Here is a 21,797-nt window from a genome sequence, read left to right as displayed (position 1 = left end):
ATGTGGAAATACAAAAAGTCTAAGCTGGATTCTCTCCCACACAGCCCCCCCCCCCATCCTGAAACGCCTCCATTGGACTCCTTTGTTTACTTCCGGGAATTAGTGACATCACTATGTACCACTTATTCTTCTTTTGGCAAGCGCTCCTACACGTTGGTGATAAGCTAAGGGGAGGGACATCTCTAAGCGGTTGACCAATTACAACAGAGCCAGCCAACTGACCAATCAGGCTTCCAGAGAAACTGGACTCTGGTTTCAGACAGAGGGTGAAAAGAGAGGCTGCAGCACAGGCAGTAGGAGAAAAATAAAGAGCTTTTTGAACGTTAAAGCATGGAGACAGTAGAGAGATCAAATACTGAAATCAGCATCACCATGTGCAGCCTGCAGGCCCAATCAGCAGAGAGCATTACTCTGTGTGAAATGACAATGAGTTTAACATTATTTTCTCTGTTCTGCAGCCATGAATCCCCCGCTTCTCTCCTCTCTTCAACCTGGGTTTAACTTCCACAAACTAATTCCCAGCCACCACCAGACTCCAGGAGCTTTAGGTGGGGTTAGGAGAGAGACATTCAAATTAAAACCTCTCAAAATGCAGGCCCATGGCACAAAGCCTGAGTAAACACACAGAGCCGTCTCTAATAAAGGACGTTGCCCTCTATTCCCTCTCCAGCTTAGATTCCTCATCATCATCGCACGGAGACTGCGGTGCAAACCATTTAGCTCCAAATGAGCTTCTTTCTCCTTCCTTTTTCTGTGAATGCTGATTGGTGGAGTCAGGGGAGGGACAGGGTTGTTGTTGGGGGTCTCTAACAGGCCCATCGATTCGGCCTGGAGGATCGCTGCAGGTCACACACACCCCGCTGCATGTGGACGTGAATATATATTGTTAAAGTAATGGCCTCTAAAGGAAGGGGTATCGACTTCAAGCCTCCGTGGAGTCGTAATGTGAGGAAAAGGTGAAAGTCTCTATTAAAAGGTGCTACAAGGTGAAAGGTTTCCATATACCAGACACGATATGGATATATTTTTGCATCTGCAAATTCAGGGGATTTCATTCACGCTGGACTTGAATGTGTGCATGCTGGTACACAAAGGGAGGAAGCACAAAAGGCGCATTTACATTCTGCAGGGCGCCGCAGATTCCTGGTAGTAAGTACCTTTACATTTTCAAATCAAAATGATGCTGACTGCGACTTTCACGCCAGAAGCCTCCATGATAAGCATTTTTTGTTGTAGTGTTGTGCCATTGATTTACTTTTTTAACACTGCAGTTTATCCCACTGTGACACACAAACATGGAGGACAGCAGGCCTCACACACACACACACACACACACACACACACACACACACACACACACACACACACACACACACACACACACACACACACACACACACACACACAGTGACCTTCAGGTGACACACTGCAGGTGAAAATATGTTTTTTGTGCACAGGACAATTTTAGTTTGATATATTTTTGTTTGTTCCACAAAACATTTTCTTAGAGACTAGTTGAAAGACAATACAAGTTTTTAATTTTTGCCTTGAATGTTCACCTACAGTTAGCAATACATAATGCCCTATGCATATTAAAGCATCTATTTGTATTTGTTTTTTATTGTATCTTTTCACCTGGACTCTGTCCCCTTAAAGTCCCATAATAGTGCCTGCAGAGAAAGACTGACCTGAGGGGGGGGCAGGCCTCCTGCCCCGGGGGAGCAGTCAGGTAACATGATGGTGCGTTTAGGTGTGCTGCACTGGCAGGAGGGGGAGGGGTTGGCCATGCTCCAGTTCCCCTGCAGGAAGATGTCGGTGATGGACGGATCCACCGGGGGAGTGAACCAATCAGAGTCAGCCGAGGAACACGGGAGCTTCCTGAGAGGAAACAAAGGGGGATGACGAGAGTTTATCATTAATTATACGCAATATGCTCTCTTATCAACACAAGTACAACTGATGGGTAGCATGGACCTTCTCAGTTCTCTTAATCCAAGTTGATGTCTTTATTTTTGTTAGAAACCCAAAGATATTCACTTTAAACTGTTCAATCTAAATAGATATTTAACTATTAATCTGATAAAGAGTTTTAAATTATTTTCCTGTTGATACACTAATCAATATGTTGTTGAATCATGGCAGCTCTATTATATTCACTGTTCTTTCATTATCATGAGTTACAATATATATACTTTTGAAAGACTGCCAGGACTAATCTGCTGCATATTTTCAAGACTGATTGATTAATGGTTATGGTTTGCACCATGAAACCAAAAGATATTCACTTTAATATGATAAATAAAAGAGAAAAGCAGCACATATTCAGTCTTGGGAGGCTTAAAACTGCATTTTCTGAATATCCTGGATGAAAAATTGACTTTTTAATTTTCCAAATAGTTCAACTGATTGGTGAGTAACCTCGAAGCTCAATAGGATTCATTAAATGAACATGAGGTAACCAAATGTACTTCCGAAGATGGTTGAATGATGACTGATGTCTGAATTAAACCGTGGTGTTTAAAGTGGTGTAAGCTCGTGTGAACTACATTTGCTCCAAGCTCACCAATGATTCCTTTTCATTCAGTTTGAAAATAAATCCATCAAATTGTTCTGACGAGGATCATACAGAGAGCTATTCTACTCGTGCAGCAGGGTTTTCGGCTCGGACTCCGTGTTTAAAGACATGTTACAACTGTATGAGCACCATGAGGAATGCACGTGCACACTAACACACATCGTATGGCTTCTTGTGAGTAAGAACGTACGGTATTGGGTCTCCAGTCATGCAGCGAGTGCCAAAGCCAGGATTGTTCACCAGCGTCTCCACCACCTTAGACACCTCTGCATTACCCGGGCCATCATTGCTGCAAAAGAATAAGAAATACATAAGTAAAATAAACACATTCAGCAGACTCTTAGACCAAAAACAAATTCCTCTTTTAGTGGAGCCATGATAACTACTAGAAACTGGAACCAGAAAAACATGAAGCTGCAGGCTAAAATATAGGGTAACACTCGGAATTGCTTGTCAAATAGTCTAAAAACATAGATTTGTATGTGTTATTTAAATCATGTTTTCATGTAAGTAGATGTCTCTTGGATTTTGCATTGTATTTGTGTTATGCACAAAGACAAAGTCCTTGTACAGTGAGTGCTAAACGGCTTTCTGATTCAGTTTTGTAACACTGATTTGAGCAAAGGCAGCGTGAGGAAGCCTGATTGATAACAATAAATAACCTTCTATACATCCACGTCTTATTGTGATGAGAAGTGATCGTCTACCGTCTATAATTCATCGGATGATAGAGTTGACTCATCGATGGTTTAAAGAATGACCTTGATGAAATCTAGAAGCCTGCTATCTGTAAGGTGGTGTCGAAAAGAAGCTGAGTATACAGAACGGCGGAGCAGGATAACTGACAGGAGGGATTATTAAAGATTAAAGGCCCGGAAATATTGAACCAGGAGAATCATTTTATTTAAAGGGACCGTTCACCTTAAAATATACGACTGTGTACTACAGTATCCTGTCAATGCGTTTGGAAGAGAAAACCTTATTGACGATCCACCTCATTGAAAAGGACTTTTACCTTAAATACAGCTTGTTATATCCGTGATTATATAGAAAGATTGTTTTAGTTTTTCTTGCAATTAAACACGACGTTGTTAGCTCTTGTCTCCAGTCTTTTTCTTGAGATGTCAAAAAAATGATTATCTTTAGGGGACCAAACAAGAAGAAGGAAAGTGCAAGAGGACATCTCAAGTGGTGCATTTCCAGGAAACACTCCACAGCATTAGGGTCTAGATTAATAAAAAGTGAGGAAGAAAATAAAAAATAGATGAATGGGGAAAGAAACCTTTTGCATCATACCATCAACAGATTGGGAACTAATGTGCCAAAACATTCACAACACAACCAACTCAAACTACTGGAAAGTTAAACATGGGGGATTCAAATTCGCTATTTTAAGACGCCCCAAATCTACTTCAGAGAATACAAGGAGCTTCCATTGGACACAGAAACGCCTCCATTGGAATCTTTTGTTTACTTCTGGAAGATAGTGGCATCACTATGTTACACTCGCTTTTCTACTTGCTAGCATTCCAACAGATTGTATGTGATTTCCTAAGGGGGGGGGGAGGACATTTCTAATGGGTTGACTAATCACAACAGAGCCGGCCAGCTAACCAATCAGAGCAGACATAGGGTGAAAAGAGGTGCTGCAGCACAGGCAGTACGTTACAAATAAAGACATTAAAGCATGGAGACATGGCAGAGGAGAGGCAATAAATACTAATATGAACCTGAAAGTGAGCAAAATAAGGCCAATATTTTTTTCCTATGTTCTTTTTCTGATTTGTAGATTGTAATTTAGTTATGTATTATGTATTTTATCTTACCCTCATAAGGAAGGCTAGCTCTGTTGTTGTAAAACTGTCGAATTAAACTGCAAAATCTGGAGGTTTCGAAGGAGGAGGTATGAGGAGGAAGCTGGACTGTACTCTGGAGAAGCCCTCCATGTAGAGCTTGAGAAGATGAGGAGCTCGTTCAGCGACAGACTCATCCCTCCTCGGCACACCACAAAGCGCCTCGGACATACATTTGGTAGAAATCATTGAACTGAAATCCCTGAACTAACAAAGCTAGTGCTGCAAACTTGTTCTGCTAACTTTGAGTCATATACCCCTAATATGAGCTGCTCAGGATTCTGTGTACAGCCTTTCATTATCATCTGAGTGTCTCCTTTGAACAATCTCCCTATTCCAATTTCATTCTCATTACTAAGCACACACACTCTGCCCTTTATCTTAAGGGTGCCAGGGGAGTTAAAACACAGCGTTTCATAAAGAGCGGGCCGATGGCTTCCTGCCAGCGGTGGCCACAGCCCGCAGACCGTTAGGATTAATACAGTGTTCATTGTCTCGTTTAGAGTGCCTGCATGAAGGTCACACGGAGCCAGATTCAAGTGGTCCGATAGTAAAAATGGATTATGTGCAGCCATCTGTTTTACAATTAAGACTGGCTGGGTTAGCACGATATTCCAGATCGTAAAACTACTGGACAGTCGCAAAATGAAGACTTGTGCATACACACAGAAACAGTGGAACTAATGAATGGTTCATCTAGTCCACATGACAAATCGCAGAACGATGTGAGGAGAAAGTCAAATGAAGGCTGCATTATATTACAGGAATAGGCCCTCTGGTGATAAAACAGTGTTCCTGGGTGTAAGCTTTACTGTCTTTATTCCAAAAAAACCCTACAACTTAAATTAAACCAAGAGGAAACCACTTTTAATCACACCGTCACTCCGGAGAAAAGACAATATTTAGTTATTGGCCAGAAGGAGTGTCGTTAACATTAAGAACACTCCAGTTTTAAAAGGTAAAACATAAGAACCCTTCACAGGAAGTCCCAGGAAAACTCAGTGTGCACTTCAAGCTGTTCAACAGAGAGTGTGTGACACTGGGAAGTGAATACCGTCAATGAAGCACTACTCGTAAAACACATTTTATACCCACTACTCTTAAGCTGCATTGTGTTGACATAAAGAAGAGATATGTTCCCGTCACCTTCTTTAAAAGGGGCCCTATTCTGCAAATTGTTATGGTTGATTTTAGTATTTAGTAGGGTTGGGTACCAAAAACCGTCCAAAACAGTACCCAAACCTATATTTAGTGCCTCTACTGTGACATTTGACATGCTTTAATGTTCGTAAAGGTATTTTTCTCATACTGCCTGTGCTGCAGCACCTCTTTTCACCCTCTGTCTGAAACCAGAGGCCAGCCTGCTCTTATTGGTTAGCTGACCGGCTCTGTTGTGATTGTTAAACTGCCTATAAGCCTATCACGTACAATGTGTTGGAGGTCACCATGTTACAGAAGTAAACAAAGGTGTCCAATGGAGGCGTTCCACTCAGCGGGGGGGAGTGTGTGGGAGAGAAACTAACTAGTGAGTAATAACACACTTCAGGAAAGGGGAAACCACAAGAAGCAGAATAGGGCCCTTCACTAATATCTGTGAAGTGGAAACGATAACTGAGTCAGAATGATGTTTCAGCTCCACGGAGAGAGACACAGACATGATTTAAATGTTTCTGATGATACTTGACTCAAGTACACATCAGTTAGAAAATGAAATTAAGTTTCAAGTGTAGTCACTCGTTTCAATATTCAAGCTTTACTTCAAAAGCTTTATTGACCTTCTGTGAATGGATCAGTTTTAAAGGTGTCTTTAATGAGCTACATGTTGGTATACCCACATCGTGTTCATTAAAAGCGCTGCACTTCATACGGTTAGATGCTTTGAAATAGCCATTTGCATTGTGCTGTATTTTTGTTATGCATCCTCTGCAATAACTAGAGTATTCTACAGACTATAGACTGATGAGCTCACATGGAGCATCACTCATCTTTGTAAACATTGTTTTCATCAAAGCTTAAAGAAATAACTCGCACCCAGGAATAATAATTTCTATGGTGGCAAAACCGTTTTTTTTAATAGTGCCTCTCCTCCTTTGGTGTAAAGTTGTTATGTTCCAAAGTGTAGTAAAAAATATGTGAAAAGTCATGAGTTTGTGATCCAAGTGAGACTTGGATTATTGTGCACAAGACGTGTGAGACTTTGTAAATGGTTTTCATAGAGTTGCTGAAAAATAAATGATCGTTTTGGTAGTGAAGAACTCCTTGATGTTCCTGCCTTTGATAACTATCATTATAAGATGCATAGCATTGTTCAAACATGTCTTTATAGATAGTTTCTGCAAGTTTACAACGTGAAGAATTGCCATCAAAACGTCTTGTGAGGTGTTTACCTGTAAAAAGTGGTTTGAGGCAGCCCGTACATCCAGGGCTGCAGCTCCAGGCTGGGGTACTCCGTGAAGGGGGGCACGATGAGCGAGAAGATCAGAGACAGACACACAAAGGCTGCAGGTAACACCACCTGCAGAGGGAGGACAGAGAGCACGGAAATCTTTTGTCAAATCGGGAGACATTTCTGTTAAATCCGGAGACATTTCTGTTAAATCCGGAGACATTTCTGTTAAATCGGGAGACATTTCTGTTAAATCCGGAGATATTTCTGTTAAATCATGTGCACTTTGCAGGGAAGGAAATTAGTAAAGAGTTGATATCAATGCATAAAAAAAAGTATTTAAAAAATAACAAAATGCAATTTGACTGAAGCACAAAATGTGTACATGTGAGAATACTTTTATTAACCCTCTCTTACTTTATTTACATGCTACAAATTAACTGATACAACCAAAAATAGCGTGCACACATTAATACACCACTTGCAGAGGGAAGACATATGATATACTGCTGCATGTACACATCATTTAAAACTTATATTAAAATCAGGAGAAATTTCATTTAAAATCACGCGCACTTTGCAGGGAATTAATTGCCAAACAGGTTGATTTAACAAAACAGCAATATGTAACAGACATACTTGACTGAACAACTTAAAATGTCTTTCATCAACCAACTGTCAACACATGCTACACAATGACTGATGCAGTCAACAATAGTGTGCACCCTTTAATATGCTCCTCACTGACTTGTTTGGAGTTTGATTAAACACTCGCACCATCATCTGGCCCCTCATGTGTAATTACTTCCTCACCATTCTCTTGTCTTTTGTGGTATTATTATAAACCAGACGCCAGACGAATCTTCTTTTTTCCATTGTGTAATTCTTTTTGTAATTCATTGTTAGAGCTGACAAAAAGGTCAGCGGGAAAAATGCAAGCTATCTTTAATGTGTAATCACTTGCAGGCTGGCGGCAGGGGGAGGTTTGCGTACTCTTGATTAATTGCAGTCCGTGCAATTTGCCAGGCCAATTCAAGATGCTACAATTGAAAGTCCTAAATGTACTGCGTGTGGAAAAGTGCTTGGAGGAGAAAGATAAAGGGCAGCAATGAGAGTGAAAAGCTTAATGGCGGAAGAGAAGAAAGAGTGTTTCTCTCTCTGCAGTAATTGCAGGTGACAGATGCTACTTCTCCCTTTGAGAGAGATCTGCACAAAGTCTTTACGCTCACAAAGCCCAGGCACTGCCATGCACAATGCGTGAGTCTCAAGTTAAGAGGGGATTTACAACAGGATTAAATGCAAACTGGGTATAAACAGAAAAACACAATCAAGAAGTGCTTATTCATCTTCAACTCAAAAACCTCATTACATTGAGTTTGTTTCCCCAACAATCACTCATGCCTATCCTGTTGTATTTCTCCTTTTACTGCATTAAAGTGGATAATAACACCATATTTCACTGATGTGTTAATATGGTCTTCTCTCATGTATAACTAGACTGGTTACAGTGAGTAACAGTGTGTCACCTGCTAGCTAAGATAGACTAATGCCTGGAGTTTAACCACCTATAGCTAGAAGGTGTGCACAATATCATCAGTCAGAGTGTTAAGCAGGTTCATTGATACTTTGTGTTTAATGCAAGTGGAAGGATGTGATGTTTATGCAGATGCATCGTACATTGGACACGGCCAGTTTGAAATAAAGTAGTAAAAGAAGATTATTTTAAGCTTAAGCAAGCCTGGAAGTCCCTCTTGTGTCAACATGTTTTATAAATGAATTCACAGCAATAATACAGAAACCTAAGTATAACAAATGAGCACATCAGGAACCATGCTGTTACTAAAATTAGATTTTAAAACAACACATTCTGAATTCCTCAACATGAATGATAAACTGTAGCTGGAAGGAGTTTAGCGCTGCTCCTTCCTCACTCTGACGTTGCCAACACTTTCCCGTTCCCAACTTTCCTCCCCATAAATCACAGCTTTTGTGTCCCACGCCATAATCTCTTTGTATATTCCCCTAACTGCTTGTATTGGAGTAGATTACCTCACCACACAATCATATCTGCTGACAATGGGGGCTGTTGACATGATGGGAGGAAGAAAAGCTTTAGCCAGATGAATAAAGAGGGAGAGGTAGGACAATGTGCACCTTTGTACATGCACACACACACATTTTAAAAAGGGATGTGCAGGACTGACAGTGACTAATGGGGATTGGTGTCGCAGCAAATTACAGGAAGAACCTGATCGCCCCGCAAAGGTGAAACGAGTCCTCTCTCTCTCTGAGCTGCACCTTTCATAATCTCAGCCTCTCATAACCAATGTTATTCCCTCTGAATCCAGATGTGTCACTTTTTAGAAAAACAGTCCTTGGAAAGTGGCCGCTAACAAAATTGCTTTTGACTCGTTTGAATTACACATGTTTATTAGTTTTGACTTTTGAAATTATATTTATGAGGAACAAAATAATATAGACATGGTCTTAATGGGCCAAAATGAGTCTGTCATCCTTGTAATTGTTATGCCATCACATTTAATACACGGCTAACGAAAACACATGATGAGTGAGCTGTGAAATGAAGGCAAAACAAATCACGGGCGTCACTTAGTCTTTGTGGAGACATCGACAGCCATCAGATGAAAGTGAAGACGTAAACACACCTGCTTACATTTCTACACACTAATGTATTCATTCTCATACAAAGCAAAACTCTGTCAAAGGGGAAAACATCCTGCTCTGGCCACAGGTATACCCATTTGCGTTGGGAGATTCATAAAAAGGAAGAGGAAATGGAACGGTAGCATTTTCTGAAAGTAGATTTGACCAATGTTTCTACAGTATCGTGGCCCCACAAGTTAGTTTGTGCTAAAATACAAAAAGGTGAGAGTTCATGCCTCTTGCACTGACCCTAGGTATACACATAGAGACATGATTTATACGGAGGAAAAGGACATTTGTATCTCTTCTGTGTTTATGAAGTAAGAACAGCACCATTTTTCCAAAGCAGCTTTTACTCATACATATATTCACGGTTACTCGGACACAAGTTTATATTGAATTGCAAATGTGAGAGCTTAGGAATCCTGCACTGACCCCAGGTATACACGCTTTCCAGCCGATAAAGAGAGATTTATACAGAGAAAGATGAAAGTTTGTTTTTACTAATCTATTCACAGTAACCTTACCACACGGGGCACACGTTTGTGTCAAAATGCAAAGGTGAGAAGTCATGATTTGACATGCTCTGGCTTGCACAACTAGAAATGTAACTAGAAATACAATGTTTTTTGTCTTGTGAAAAGAGCATCGAGACAGAGTTTTTGCACAGTTCTAAGATAGAAAGTTATTTGAAATGCACTCTATGACAAAGAAGAGTTTCACAACATTATACTGCTGATGTGACAGCAAGCATATTGTCATCTTGTGAAAATGGATCAGCAGGTTTTTAGAGCTTCCACTAAAGTTGTTCTCTCTGCAGAAACACACACTCTGTCCTATCTTCTTCATCCTCTGGAGTGTTCCTCTGGGATTAATGATGATGATAGTGGTGCACATTACTGGTGATCCTACACCCATCAGCACATGGTTCAATCTTTATCAAAAACATTCTTTGTGTCGATTTCTTCTTCCACAACTTAAATTCCATCGACTAAATCAAGATGGAAGACGTGCCTATTCCCTGAATGACTGTACTTTATCATATTTGTCACTAAGTGATTTTGAACATGTTTTTCCTCCAATCCTTCCTTGTGTAAGCCTTCACTTCATCACTCTCACAGATGGAGGACAGTACCTGTGCGAGGAGGCCCTTGCGGCTGCGGCGGGCGTGGTGGAAGCGTTTGATGAAGAGCGCCAGGAACTGTCTTCTAATCAGCTGCCCCCCGACAATGACCGAGGACCCCCGCCCACTGAGGCTGGCGCTGTTCTGGAGGTCTGCAGAGACATTAAATCAACCATTTTCTATTATCGGAGCATATGTAAAATACTTGACAATATCATCAAGAATTTTGAAAAAAAAATTGTGATATTTTGGAAATAAGAGGTTATAATTCAGGGCAGTGTCAACTCCAACACTCTATATATTGAAATGTCTATATTTAAGATTAAATATCTTCTTTTTTTTTTTTAAAAGAATCACATTTTCAGTTTTCCCATTTTGGATGTTTTGGTAAGAAACTACACAAGAGCAAACTAAGGTAGAATACAATATTTGTTTGTATATGTATTTTTGAATAGCCTTCAGTTTAAATGTAATCCTGTTACAAATAACATAAATGTAACTGCATTTTTAAAAAGCTAAACAATCACCACAGAAAGTTCTCACTTATATTCTTTATTGTGTACTTGAATTATACACAATACATTCATTTAATATGTACATTAGTTAAAAAGCTTTGTTGTGTGTCAATATAATTCAATACATAGCAAAGCATTTCATTACTTCACAATCAAATTAGAAATGTACAGATGTCGATAGGCAATGATCTGCATGAGAAATAGACACAAATATATATATTTGGTTCTAACTATAATTTTTCTAGTCGATTATTATATTATACCTTTTTGCGATAAATAAACTCTGCACTATCACTTCAATACTTAATGATTAGAGCATCCCATATTCTCTTGTGTTATTTATTATCCACTTAATTTAAAATCTCATTTGGCGCTGACTTCCTGCAAAATTCTTCAACTTTGAAAACATGTGCGTTTTGTTGGCATTTGCAGTGTGGTGCGCTGCCCTCTTTAGGCTTGAGATGTTTCTCAGTAATGACTTGAGAACAAACAGAGGAAGGTGTTGGTGAATGAGGCCCATTGTATGAAAGTACGGCAGTCAATTTCTTTCCTTTGGGTAAAATGGAATAGCGGTTTAGATAAAGAAAAATACTTTTTGTTTCAGACAGAGCTTTGTTTATGCCCTCTTTTCTAAATGGCCACTGAGGTGAATCCTCAAACCGAAAGAAGTTCATAATTGAAGAATGGAATCAGACATTTGCTACAATAATACAACTAAGAATGAAATACAGTACGCACCTTCCACTTTACTTGTGAACTTCTCCTTTAACTCTGCAAGGGACACAGAAAGAAAACAAGTTTCTATTTGAAGACTTTCTGCATTTCACCAATGTTTAATTGAGCTTCCCTCATTAAAATAATAACTTGCCTCTCTTTGCAGAGGCGCTGGAGATGCTATTCCTCTTGAATGAGTTTCTCCTGCAGTCTTGCTCCAGCAGCTCCTTTGTTGCTGTGGGAATACAAATAAGATATGTTGTTTTGGCCTGACCCAATTTAAGGTTATAAATAACAAAACTAACAGCTACCTGCCCTGCATGATGCCATATTATATATATATTACTCCTGTAAGAGCACAAAGCCAGGTGCCTCAGGAATGAGATTGTAGGAGTTAACTGTGAGGTTGCGTGTTGTTTGGAGGAAGATGTATCTACTGAAGAATACAAATTGTTGAGAAAACACTTTTAAAGATAACTGTACCTGTACTGTACATGCAATTTGAGTGACGTGTCTCCTACTTATAAATCACATACATCTTTTCTTCTTCAAAGTGCTGATTGTTATTGTTTTATTCAGCTTTCAACCTTATACAGTATTAATAAGTGCCAGATTCTGTCTCCAAAGAAATGTAGACTGTCGAAGTAAAAATGCAAAAATAAGACTTTAATGATTTTTTTGTTTTCCGCTTGGAGTGATTGTGGATGCATGCGAAGAGAAGGGGCCTCGGGTCATCTCTCTACATAAACGTGGAATGGGAAGAGGAATTGAAGATTCAAATTAGAGAGGAAGAATGGTTTCACATACATAACCCCACTCCTGAAGCATGGAGGGGAATATGATGGAAAAGTTTAGTCTACAATAAAAATCAGGCAACAACTAAAGAAGTGTTGAAAGATAAAGCGACAGGGAAACTATTGTTGCTTTTGTAAAAATGCTTGTGAAATAGCTGAAACAGCTGCCCTGACTAAAGTTGTACTTGCAGTAAATACGAAGCTGTTACCAGACATTGGCTTCATGTAAACAACAGGAACTGTAGCTAGAAACTGTTAAGACTTTTGTGATGGAAAGGTTGACAGACTGGGCTCTGGTTTCAGACAGAGGGTGAAAGAGGAGAGAGCACAGGCAGTATGAGAAAAATATGTTTTTGAACATTAAAGCATGGAAACATGTCACAGTAGTTTAGTAGTATATTCATGTTGGGATGCAACAAAAATCTAATATGATATCTAGATATCATATTAGATTTTTGGACATGACAAAGGAATCCTTACAGCTTAATAAAGTTAACCTTTTATTTTAAAGGTTGTTTGGATTGTTCCATAACCAACGTCTCGATGATCTTTGACTGTTTTTCTTAAAATATCTCCTTAAAGTTTCAAGTAAGAATCAGAGTAACACACATGTTTGATCTTATTTAAAAAATATGTGAAGAAGGGAAGTTACTTGGAAGCCAGTGTAAGATAACAGCCATTTCATTTGACATGATTTCAGTTTACTTACTTTCTGAATCCACTCCGGTATCATCTGCCACTTTGAGAAATATCTGTGAAATAAAGCAAATATATTTTAAAAAAAAACGTTTTAAGACATTCTGTCACATTAACCATGCACAGCAGCAGAATGAAGGCAAACATAGTGATTGTAGTGGGTGAGAGAAAGCTAATATGCTATAAGAGATTTATTTTTTGTTACACTTATCAAAATGTATTCAACAAATAACAATCCACCAAAGAGCCTTTAAGTAAACTAACAATTTGTGATTATTAAAACAATGACGAAGCATTTAAAGTGACCTTCCCTTATTTCTTTCTGTTTTAACATCCCCGCTCTAAAAAGTCTTCTCTGGCAAGGCTTGCAAAATGTGATTTTACGTGGTAAATCACAGTCAAAATAATAGAATAAAACTGCTGCCTTGTCCATAAAACAGTCAGAAGCTGTTAAAAAGCATTTTCATAACAATAACCAGAGTAGATGTGGTTTTATTAGCAGCTTCCATGAAACATCCATCCGCCCCTTTTTCATGTATTTATCACTGTCACTCACTTATTTCTACTGAAGTGCAGCCGGACTTTAAAAAGAAAACATGACGGGTAAAAAACCTTGTGGTGTCGGAATGGAAGACATTCAAAAGGAATTCTTAACATCGCCCGCAAGCTGAGAGAGTGTGATTCATGTCGGAGTTACACACAAAGAATTAACCAACATCTCTCTGCTTTATGTCTCAACACGAGGCTGACAAAATACTGAGAGGGAGAAACAAATAATAACAATAATAAAAAACGTGTTTTACGTTCCTGATTTAATCATAGGCCACGGGTTGTGCTTGTCAATTATCCTTTAAGTTTCAAATCTAATTGGACCAATTATCCAGTTAGCTGCACACCTGTTGATTGTTGCCTATCTGTGTGTTTGTATTGGTCCACTCTGACTGTGATGAAGACGCAGCTGTGTTCTAATGCTCGTCTGTTAAAGGCAGCTCATTAATCAGCGCTCCTCTCTCTGTGCTCCAGCTGAGAGCGTCTGATGAGCTGCTGCAAAATAAGTGTTTCAACAAACCTGAGGATTACACTGAGACTGCACCTGAGAGTAAGTTCTAGGCTAAAAGGTAAGGTTGCTTCTTATAGTGCGGGGGGGGTGTGATTTATATTCTGTCCACCAACATTCGGAATGCTTATTTTCAGACTCAGAGAAGAATAATGGTAGGACAAGGAGAAGCAGAAATAAACAGTACATATGGTGTGCAGTGTAATTGAAAAAGAAAAAGGTTTGTATTTAGTGTATTATTTTTGAATTAAAATGTTAGCTTTTTTGTTTTGTATGTCATAATTATGATCATTCATTCCTTAGGATTCAGAATCAGTAGGATTGAAGCAGTACATTTTTTTTTTCTCACAATAGTAACATATCTATGTCTCACATATAGCACATTCGCTAATGCTTTATGACATTATATGTGTATTTTATATTATGTAGCCTCATTCTAAGCTGCTCTGAGTGTCTGCAGGCTGTTCTCCCAGCCGTACCTCCTCCAGCGTGGTGTCGGAGATGCCGTAGCTGGTGAGTCCGAGCTCAGCGGAGGCCCGGTCCAGCTCTGAGAACAGCAGAGCGAAGGTCCCGTCTCTGGCTCCGGCGTAGGGCAGCACGAAGGTGATCTCCTGGCCGATGCTCTCCAGGAAGACGGCCCCGGGGACGTGGCGCCGCACAATCTGACCCACATCTGACACGTCTGCAGAACCAGAGACAAAGAGTTACTGAAAACACCTCAGGATGGTTCCTGTGCACACACCAACAGCTCTGTGGGAAATATATAGTTATATTTAAAGTCTGTTATTATTAGTTTTACTATTTTATATCACATTAAAGTTGATTTCTTTGGGTATTCAATTGTATTGTGATTTGTATGCATTATTGTTACTATTTTTATATCACATTTTAGTTCACTTCCTGGACTGACAAAACAAGATATTTGGATTTTCTTATTTAATTTTGTTTAAATAAATATATTACATTTATTTGATCTTTTTATTATGAATTCTGACTTAAATCTTTCTTATTTTATTAAAAAAATGTATTTATCAAATGTAATCTTTAACCAGCAATAAATGGATAATACTATTTGGTTGTAGCCCTACAGAGAACTCAAAGAACTTTACAGTAAGTGAAATAATATCAGTCAAATGAAAACAAACATCTGAGAGAATATGTTAGAGCAGTTGTGTAACGTATGGAGAGGTTTTGACCTTTAAACACAGTGAAAAGATTTGTAGACACATTTCTGCAGCCGGTCTCTCTGAGAATCAATCAGCTCAGAGTTGCAGACACACGGGGTCTATTATCGATCAGAAACTCTCAGACATAATTACTGCAGCAGCTGCTGCCACTTTATTTATGAAGAACAAAATAGATCCGCCTCACTCTGGATTATTTGTGCGAGTGTGTTTGTCTCTGAGTAACAAAGAGGAATGTGCTGTCACTTCAGGAAATGTGAGGATGATATTTATGGCATTAACAATCTGAATATCATGTGTGGAATCTTTATGAAGATGTGAGTATTGATTTATTTTCCATAAACTCTTACTGTTGTTACCTGTACCATCAACCTGCAGCATGTGTTGATTCTCTGTGTCTTTACATGTACTTCTCATTATAAAACTTCATTGAGAAATAAGTTCTGGAAAATGAGATTATAGATATGAGATAATAATTGGTTGATAATTTATCATAAAGTACATAAGCAATGAGCTAAACTTTACAAATAAGATTTGAAAAGCATTTCGCCGTAGTTTCATATTTGTTCTTGCTATCATTTATCAAAACGTCTACTCTAGATGCTTTGAATTGTTTGAAACAAGAATGAGTCGTTGTTAGAATAGAAGGGGAAATGGATCAAACTGTTTATTTCAGACCTGTATGTTCTTTTTATGCATTAATGTGACAAGATATTAGAATAATGAGACTGGTCATGTGTTGTGTGTGTTTTTGACTTGCCAACTTATATATTAAATCACAAGAAAACCTTCCAAAGACCTTTTGATGCTGAAGAGCTTTGTACATTGTCCCCTTTATCAGCACAACCAAAGAATTTATGAAATTTCATTTTAGTTTCTAGTTATGTTTTATTGAATTTGAAGGACAATCAATAGAAGAGAGGATAAAAGCCACCTGAGACTGAAGATATCACATGGATGTGCTTAGAAAACCTCACAATGTACTGTAATGACATCACTATGGTAAACTCGTGCTTCTATTGGCTCGTGCTCCAACACATTGCACGTTATAGGCTAAGGGCCGGGACATCTCTAAGCTAGTTGACCAATCACAACAGAGCCGGCCAGCTCACCAATCAGAATATACTCGGTCATAGTATAGGCACAAAATACTAATATGAACATGAGCTGAATATGTTCCCTTTAATATAAAAATGAAGGAGAAGAACTCTGGATCAAGGCCATCAATTATTTGAAGAAATTCAAAATAGAATTCCTATCATTTAATGTTTAAATGTCCACATTGTCTTCAAGTTCTCTATATTCACAAAGCTCTTCTAAGTCTTTCTCTATCAATAAACTACTTCCCAATGTGTATTCACCATTTCAGTGTGACATTGAGGTGCACTTCTAAGGTGGTTACATGATTTCAACAGCTTTCCTTTACAGTCCGCTGGTTTGGAATTGGAAATGTGGAACAGAAATCAATGAGAGAATGGATGTTGGTAGCATTTTGAGGAGTTTTATGGTTATTGTTTGTGTGTGTTGGAGCTGTTCCCAGATCCCTGTGAGGTTTTGGAGCTATAGCTGCTAACTGTGTGTGTGCTACCGTGACGTTTAACACAAGGTTTGAAAAAAGAAGGTGAGGTGAGCTAATCCTGAAATATGGAGGCAGGAAAGGAGATGTGGAGGAGATGCAGTTACTGTAGTACCTGAGGGGTCCGAGTTGGCCCAGGTCTGACTGCCGAGGCCGTCATCTGGACTGCCGCTGCGAGAGGTGAAGTCTTTCTCCTGTTAGTGACATCAAAACACAGAGGACACATCTATAAACAACAACATGTTCATTTTAGTAGACTCTATCAAACATTAACATTGAAGAGTATTAGGAGTATTTGGCTTCAGGAAAAGTCTCAGTTTACCTTTGGAAATACTACATACACACTAAAGAAGACAAACAAAAAGGTATCTGAGGAATATTTAAGATTTAATATATTATTATTATATATAATATTGTTGATAGGGTTACTAAGAAATACAAATGTTGAATATTTAAATATGTCTGCCTATTGTAGAGGACCAGATCAATGGGTCTGATTACCTACTTTGAGGAACTCATTGTAAAGGCGTGTAAATCACAAGTTTTCATTACATTTTTATATTTTAAAGATTCCTGCTGATTTAACAAAGTCACATACAGTGGGGAAAAAAAGTATTTAGTCAGCCACCAATTGTGCAGTTCTCCCACTTAAAAAGATGAGAGAGGCCTGTAATTTTCATCCTAGGTATACCTCAACTATGAGAGAAAGAATGGGGGAAAGAATCCAGGAAATCACATTGTAGGATCTTTAATGAATGAATTGGTAAATTCCTCTGTAAAATAAGGTGAGCAAAAATCCCAGAACGACACGGGGGGACCTAGTCAATGACCTGCAGAGAGCTGGGACCAAAGTAACAAAGGCTACCATCAGTAACACACTACGCCGCCAGGGACTCAAATCTTGCAGTGCCAGACGTGTCCCCCTGCTTAAGCCAGTACATGTCCAGGCCCGTCTGAAGTTGCAAGAGAGGCATTGAATGATCCAGAGAAAGATTTGGGGAAGAAAATGTCAATGGTCACAATGAAACCAAAATAGAACTTTTGGTTAAAAACTCAATCTAGAACGCTGTTGGAGGAAGAAAAGAATGCTGAGTTGCAGTCCAAAGAACACCATACCTACTGTGAAACATGGGGTGGAACATCATGCTTTGGGGCTGTTTTTTCCGTGCAAAGGGACCCCAGGACGAACTTGATCCCGTTAAGGGAAAAGAAATGAAATGGGGCCATGTATCGTGAGATTTTGAGGCTTTTATAACACTTATGGAGAAAGAGGAAGTTTCCCCCCCTCCGTTGGCATTCAAGAAATCAGAACGAGTGGTTGGCAGTTACCCTCTTGCCAGGGGAAACTCTTTGCCATGTCGATGGGGTAGACAAATGCAATTTTTCTAGCCCACTATTTTTTCTGGAACTCCACTAAACTGATGGAAAATGCTGGACTTGAATGCACCCCCCTGTACTTTGTTGCGAACCCGATAACCACTCCTCTGTTCGATGCGCTCAGTCCACAAACAAGTCACAGAGAAAGAGACTCAGGTTGGCAATCAAGTAGCAATTAGGAGCTCATACAGAGCAAGAGGAATCAAGCCAGGTGCGTTGGTCAAGACACAAAATCTCAAGACGCTGACTGTCATCAAACAAAAAAAGGAGCTGTANTCACAGAAGTGTTCAAATCTGGATCAGTCTGTATCAGATCCGTTGCAGCCCCTTTTTTAGAGATTTGGGTATGGAGGAAAAGAGAGAGGGTTGTGTTTTCTGACGAAAACACAACCCTCTCTCTTTTCCTCCATACCCAAATCTCTAAAAAAGGGGCTGCAACGGATCTGATACAGACTGATCCAGATTTGAACACTTCTGTGACGTCACAGAAGTGGCGCTACGGCTATTGGGCCAACTCCACCAATCAGGAGGAGACAGCCACGGACATTGCCGTTCGAAAGCGCTGGAGACGCTGTAGTACATATGCCAGGCCTGTAGATGGTGCTGTTCACACTGAATCCGAGCATGAAAGGCAGTGTTAAATTGAGCGAAATGAGGAATGACTAAAATGCATGATCTGTTTGGTATTTTGAAAAATAAAAAGTATAAATATGCCTTATATAGGTATGGTCCTACACTATATTATTCAAATATAGCATGATAGGTCCACTTTAAGAGAAATCAACAGGTGAACAGTGTAGCGTGAAGCACTTAAAAGACTAAACGGAAACATGGTCACATATTCCCAAACATTATTTTCTGATAAAGTTTGCATTTTTAAAAAGACTGAAAATGTTTTGAAACTTAAAGTTAGAACATCACCAGACTCAGCTGCTCTGAGGATTGTGTTGGCCTCTTTTAGCTTCGTGTTTTGTTTTTTGGCAGTCTGCGAATTCAGCGCTTTGATTCGCTCTCACAGCTGAAGCTCATTTTCCATAAACAATTGAAGTATGTTCGCTGACAGATCACCATTTGCAGCACAGAGTTGGAGCTCGGGCCCCAAGGAAAAAAACATCATGGAGGTTTAAACTCAGTAGCGTTTAAATATGTTTTTGACGCTAACTTTTCATAATTTGTTCTGTGTTTACCAGAGGATACAGAACACTACAGACACCTTGCTGGATTTAACCGGACGTAACATGACAGACTTCCTGCTGAAGAAGTTTGAAAACTCGGGGAAGACGAGGTAAAGCTATCAGAATGAATGTGTTAATGTTTTTTGAATAAGATGCATTCACATAGAGAAAAGTGACAATCTTCAGGCAAGTTGTTTTTTTACACAAAAAGACTGAAATTACTACCTGGGCTGCTGTTGAGAACACGTTAAGCAAACTGTCAGCGGGAGACATATTTAATTATAAGGTTGATGTGTTTACTCCTGCATGTCATGTGTCTTTGTGTGTGTCCTCCTCTCTGCCCCTCTGCAGGTTGGGAGGCCTTTCGGTCGGAGGAGTAAACTCTCAGGTCCGTATGAGCGAGGCGGCGATCGAAGCGTCATTTAGAGATCTCCGGGAGCTCATCACTCCTTTCCAGGTTTGTCTGATTATACCAATCGATTTGGAGTGTGTTTATCTGCAACACGAAGAACAAAAACACCTCAAATCAGAAGATCTATAAATGTGTGCTGGATACAAAAAACAATCCACAAATAGTTTGAGCCATTGTATTTTAGTGCCCGAGCCTCTCGCTGTGCCCCTTTCTCTTTATTTTATGTTTAGGAGCAGATTGCTCCCCCTAAAATCACCAGATCTATAAATGTGGGCTCAAATTTAAGTTTCATGTTCAAGAACAAATCCACAAATTGTTTCTGATTTTATACATTTATATGTTGGTGCCTGAGCCTCTTGCTGTTCCTCTTTCTCCTTCACTATATGTCTTCAAGAAGTTCAGGAACAGAAACAAAAAGTACCTCCCTCAAATCACCAAATCTATAAATGTGGGCTCATTTCAACTCAATTTCCTGAGTTTTATATCCAAGAACCAATCCAGAATTGTTTCTGAGTTTATAATATTCTACTGTATTGCCTGAGCCCCTCGCTGTTCCCAAACGCTAAATGTTTTTGTGGCTCAACTGATTTCTCTCCCTTAGATCACCAAATCTATAAATTTGGGCTCCAATTTCTCAAGTTTTATATTCAAAAACAAATGAAAGTGCCTGAGCCTCTCGCTGTCGCTCTTTCCCCTTAACTAAATGTCTTTGTGAGAGGTTCAGGAGCAGTTTTCTCTCCTGCCAAGGCTGCCTTCAGAGCGGGCAGCTCTTAATTGGAGCGTTCATTGTTCGCTCAGCTTTGAGCGTTGGGTTCAGATGATGGTATTTGTTGAGGACTTTCATACCCCGCTGTATTCTTAAAATGAGGAGAGGAGGTTATATTCACTCAGTGTCCATGGAAACAGGCTGTGGTTGTCTGAGCGTCACGTTGGATACATCTGGGTCCTTTCTGCACACAATCAGGCAAATTCACATTCACAAGGTATTCCTGAGCTCCATGTCCCCTCCTTGTCTGTGATTAACATTTTGGGCCGTTCAAACCTCTCTGACACCAGCTAATTGCCCCCCTCCAGGACCTCTGCACTAATGTGAATTTAATTCGTGCAGCAGGGATGATGTAACCCTAATGGCCGGGCATTAGCTCTGCATCCCGCGTTATTAAAGTGCCGCTCTGTCCTTGGCCGTTAAGATGTGAGGCTCTAACAGGAAGTGTGTCTGCACTCTCAGCCACCTGCGCTGCTTGGCTCTGAGATCTCTGTTTAATTGCATTTCCTGTGTCTCGCAGGTAGAAATAGGCTTCTGAGGTGATGCTAACGACGAGGAGAAGAAAGCCCGAGTGCTGGAAGTTTGAATAATAAAGCCAGGAAAAAAAACATCTGAAATAGCACCAGTGTCTATATGTAGAGTAGTATCGCTGCTCCTTCTCAAACAACATGTCTTTAATCATCTATATCTTACAGGGAAGTAAGTCCTCCCTAGCAAGATCTCAACACACACACACACACACACATTATGAGTGTCACACTGACCATATGAGCTCTCTGTCTCGGTGACCATTGATCTGTGCAGCCCTCTTTGGGAATACAAGCCCACAGAGCCGCCCACACTCGAGTGGCTTTATTGCTGAGTCGTTGGCCTTGACTCCTCTGGCCAAAGCAGCCTTGTCATTGTCCTTGAGCGAGGAGGGTGGTGGTG

The 21,797-nt window shown here is 39.7% G+C and overlaps 2 protein-coding genes across 2 annotated transcripts in view; one reads left to right on the top strand and one right to left on the bottom strand.

Annotated features, from left to right (window-relative positions):
* Window positions 1–655: 655 nt before the first annotated feature.
* On the bottom strand, window positions 656–17,656 carry LOC104955783 (ATP-binding cassette sub-family A member 1-like). Its single transcript, XM_010783179.1, has 12 exons — window positions 17,643–17,656; window positions 17,460–17,481; window positions 17,253–17,331; window positions 14,857–15,059; window positions 13,334–13,376; window positions 11,985–12,065; window positions 11,855–11,887; window positions 10,614–10,753; window positions 6,816–6,943; window positions 2,766–2,864; window positions 1,689–1,878; window positions 656–760 (listed from the first exon to the last, which is right to left on the bottom strand). The coding sequence occupies exons 1-12, from the start codon at window positions 17,654–17,656 to the stop codon at window positions 656–658; spliced, it is 1,137 nt and encodes a 378-aa protein (XP_010781481.1).
* Window positions 17,657–19,707: 2,051 nt separating this feature from the next.
* LOC104955774 (ATP-binding cassette sub-family A member 1-like) overlaps window positions 19,708–21,797 on the top strand; it is a 38,061-nt gene continuing 35,971 nt past the window's right edge. Inside the window, exons 1-2 of the mRNA XM_010783166.1 lie at window positions 19,708–19,799; window positions 20,041–20,146. Coding sequence (XP_010781468.1) covers window positions 19,753–19,799; window positions 20,041–20,146 — 153 coding nt within the window. The 5' untranslated portion in view covers window positions 19,708–19,752. The remainder of the gene's footprint in view (window positions 19,800–20,040; window positions 20,147–21,797) is intronic.

This window comes from Notothenia coriiceps, unplaced genomic scaffold (genome assembly GCF_000735185.1).
Source record: "Notothenia coriiceps isolate Sejong01 unplaced genomic scaffold, NC01 NC01_scaffold00000661, whole genome shotgun sequence".
Classification (NCBI taxonomy): domain Eukaryota; kingdom Metazoa; phylum Chordata; class Actinopteri; order Perciformes; family Nototheniidae; genus Notothenia; species Notothenia coriiceps.
The sequence above is the reverse complement of the archived record's forward strand: the minus strand, read 5'-3'. Positions and strand labels throughout refer to the sequence as shown.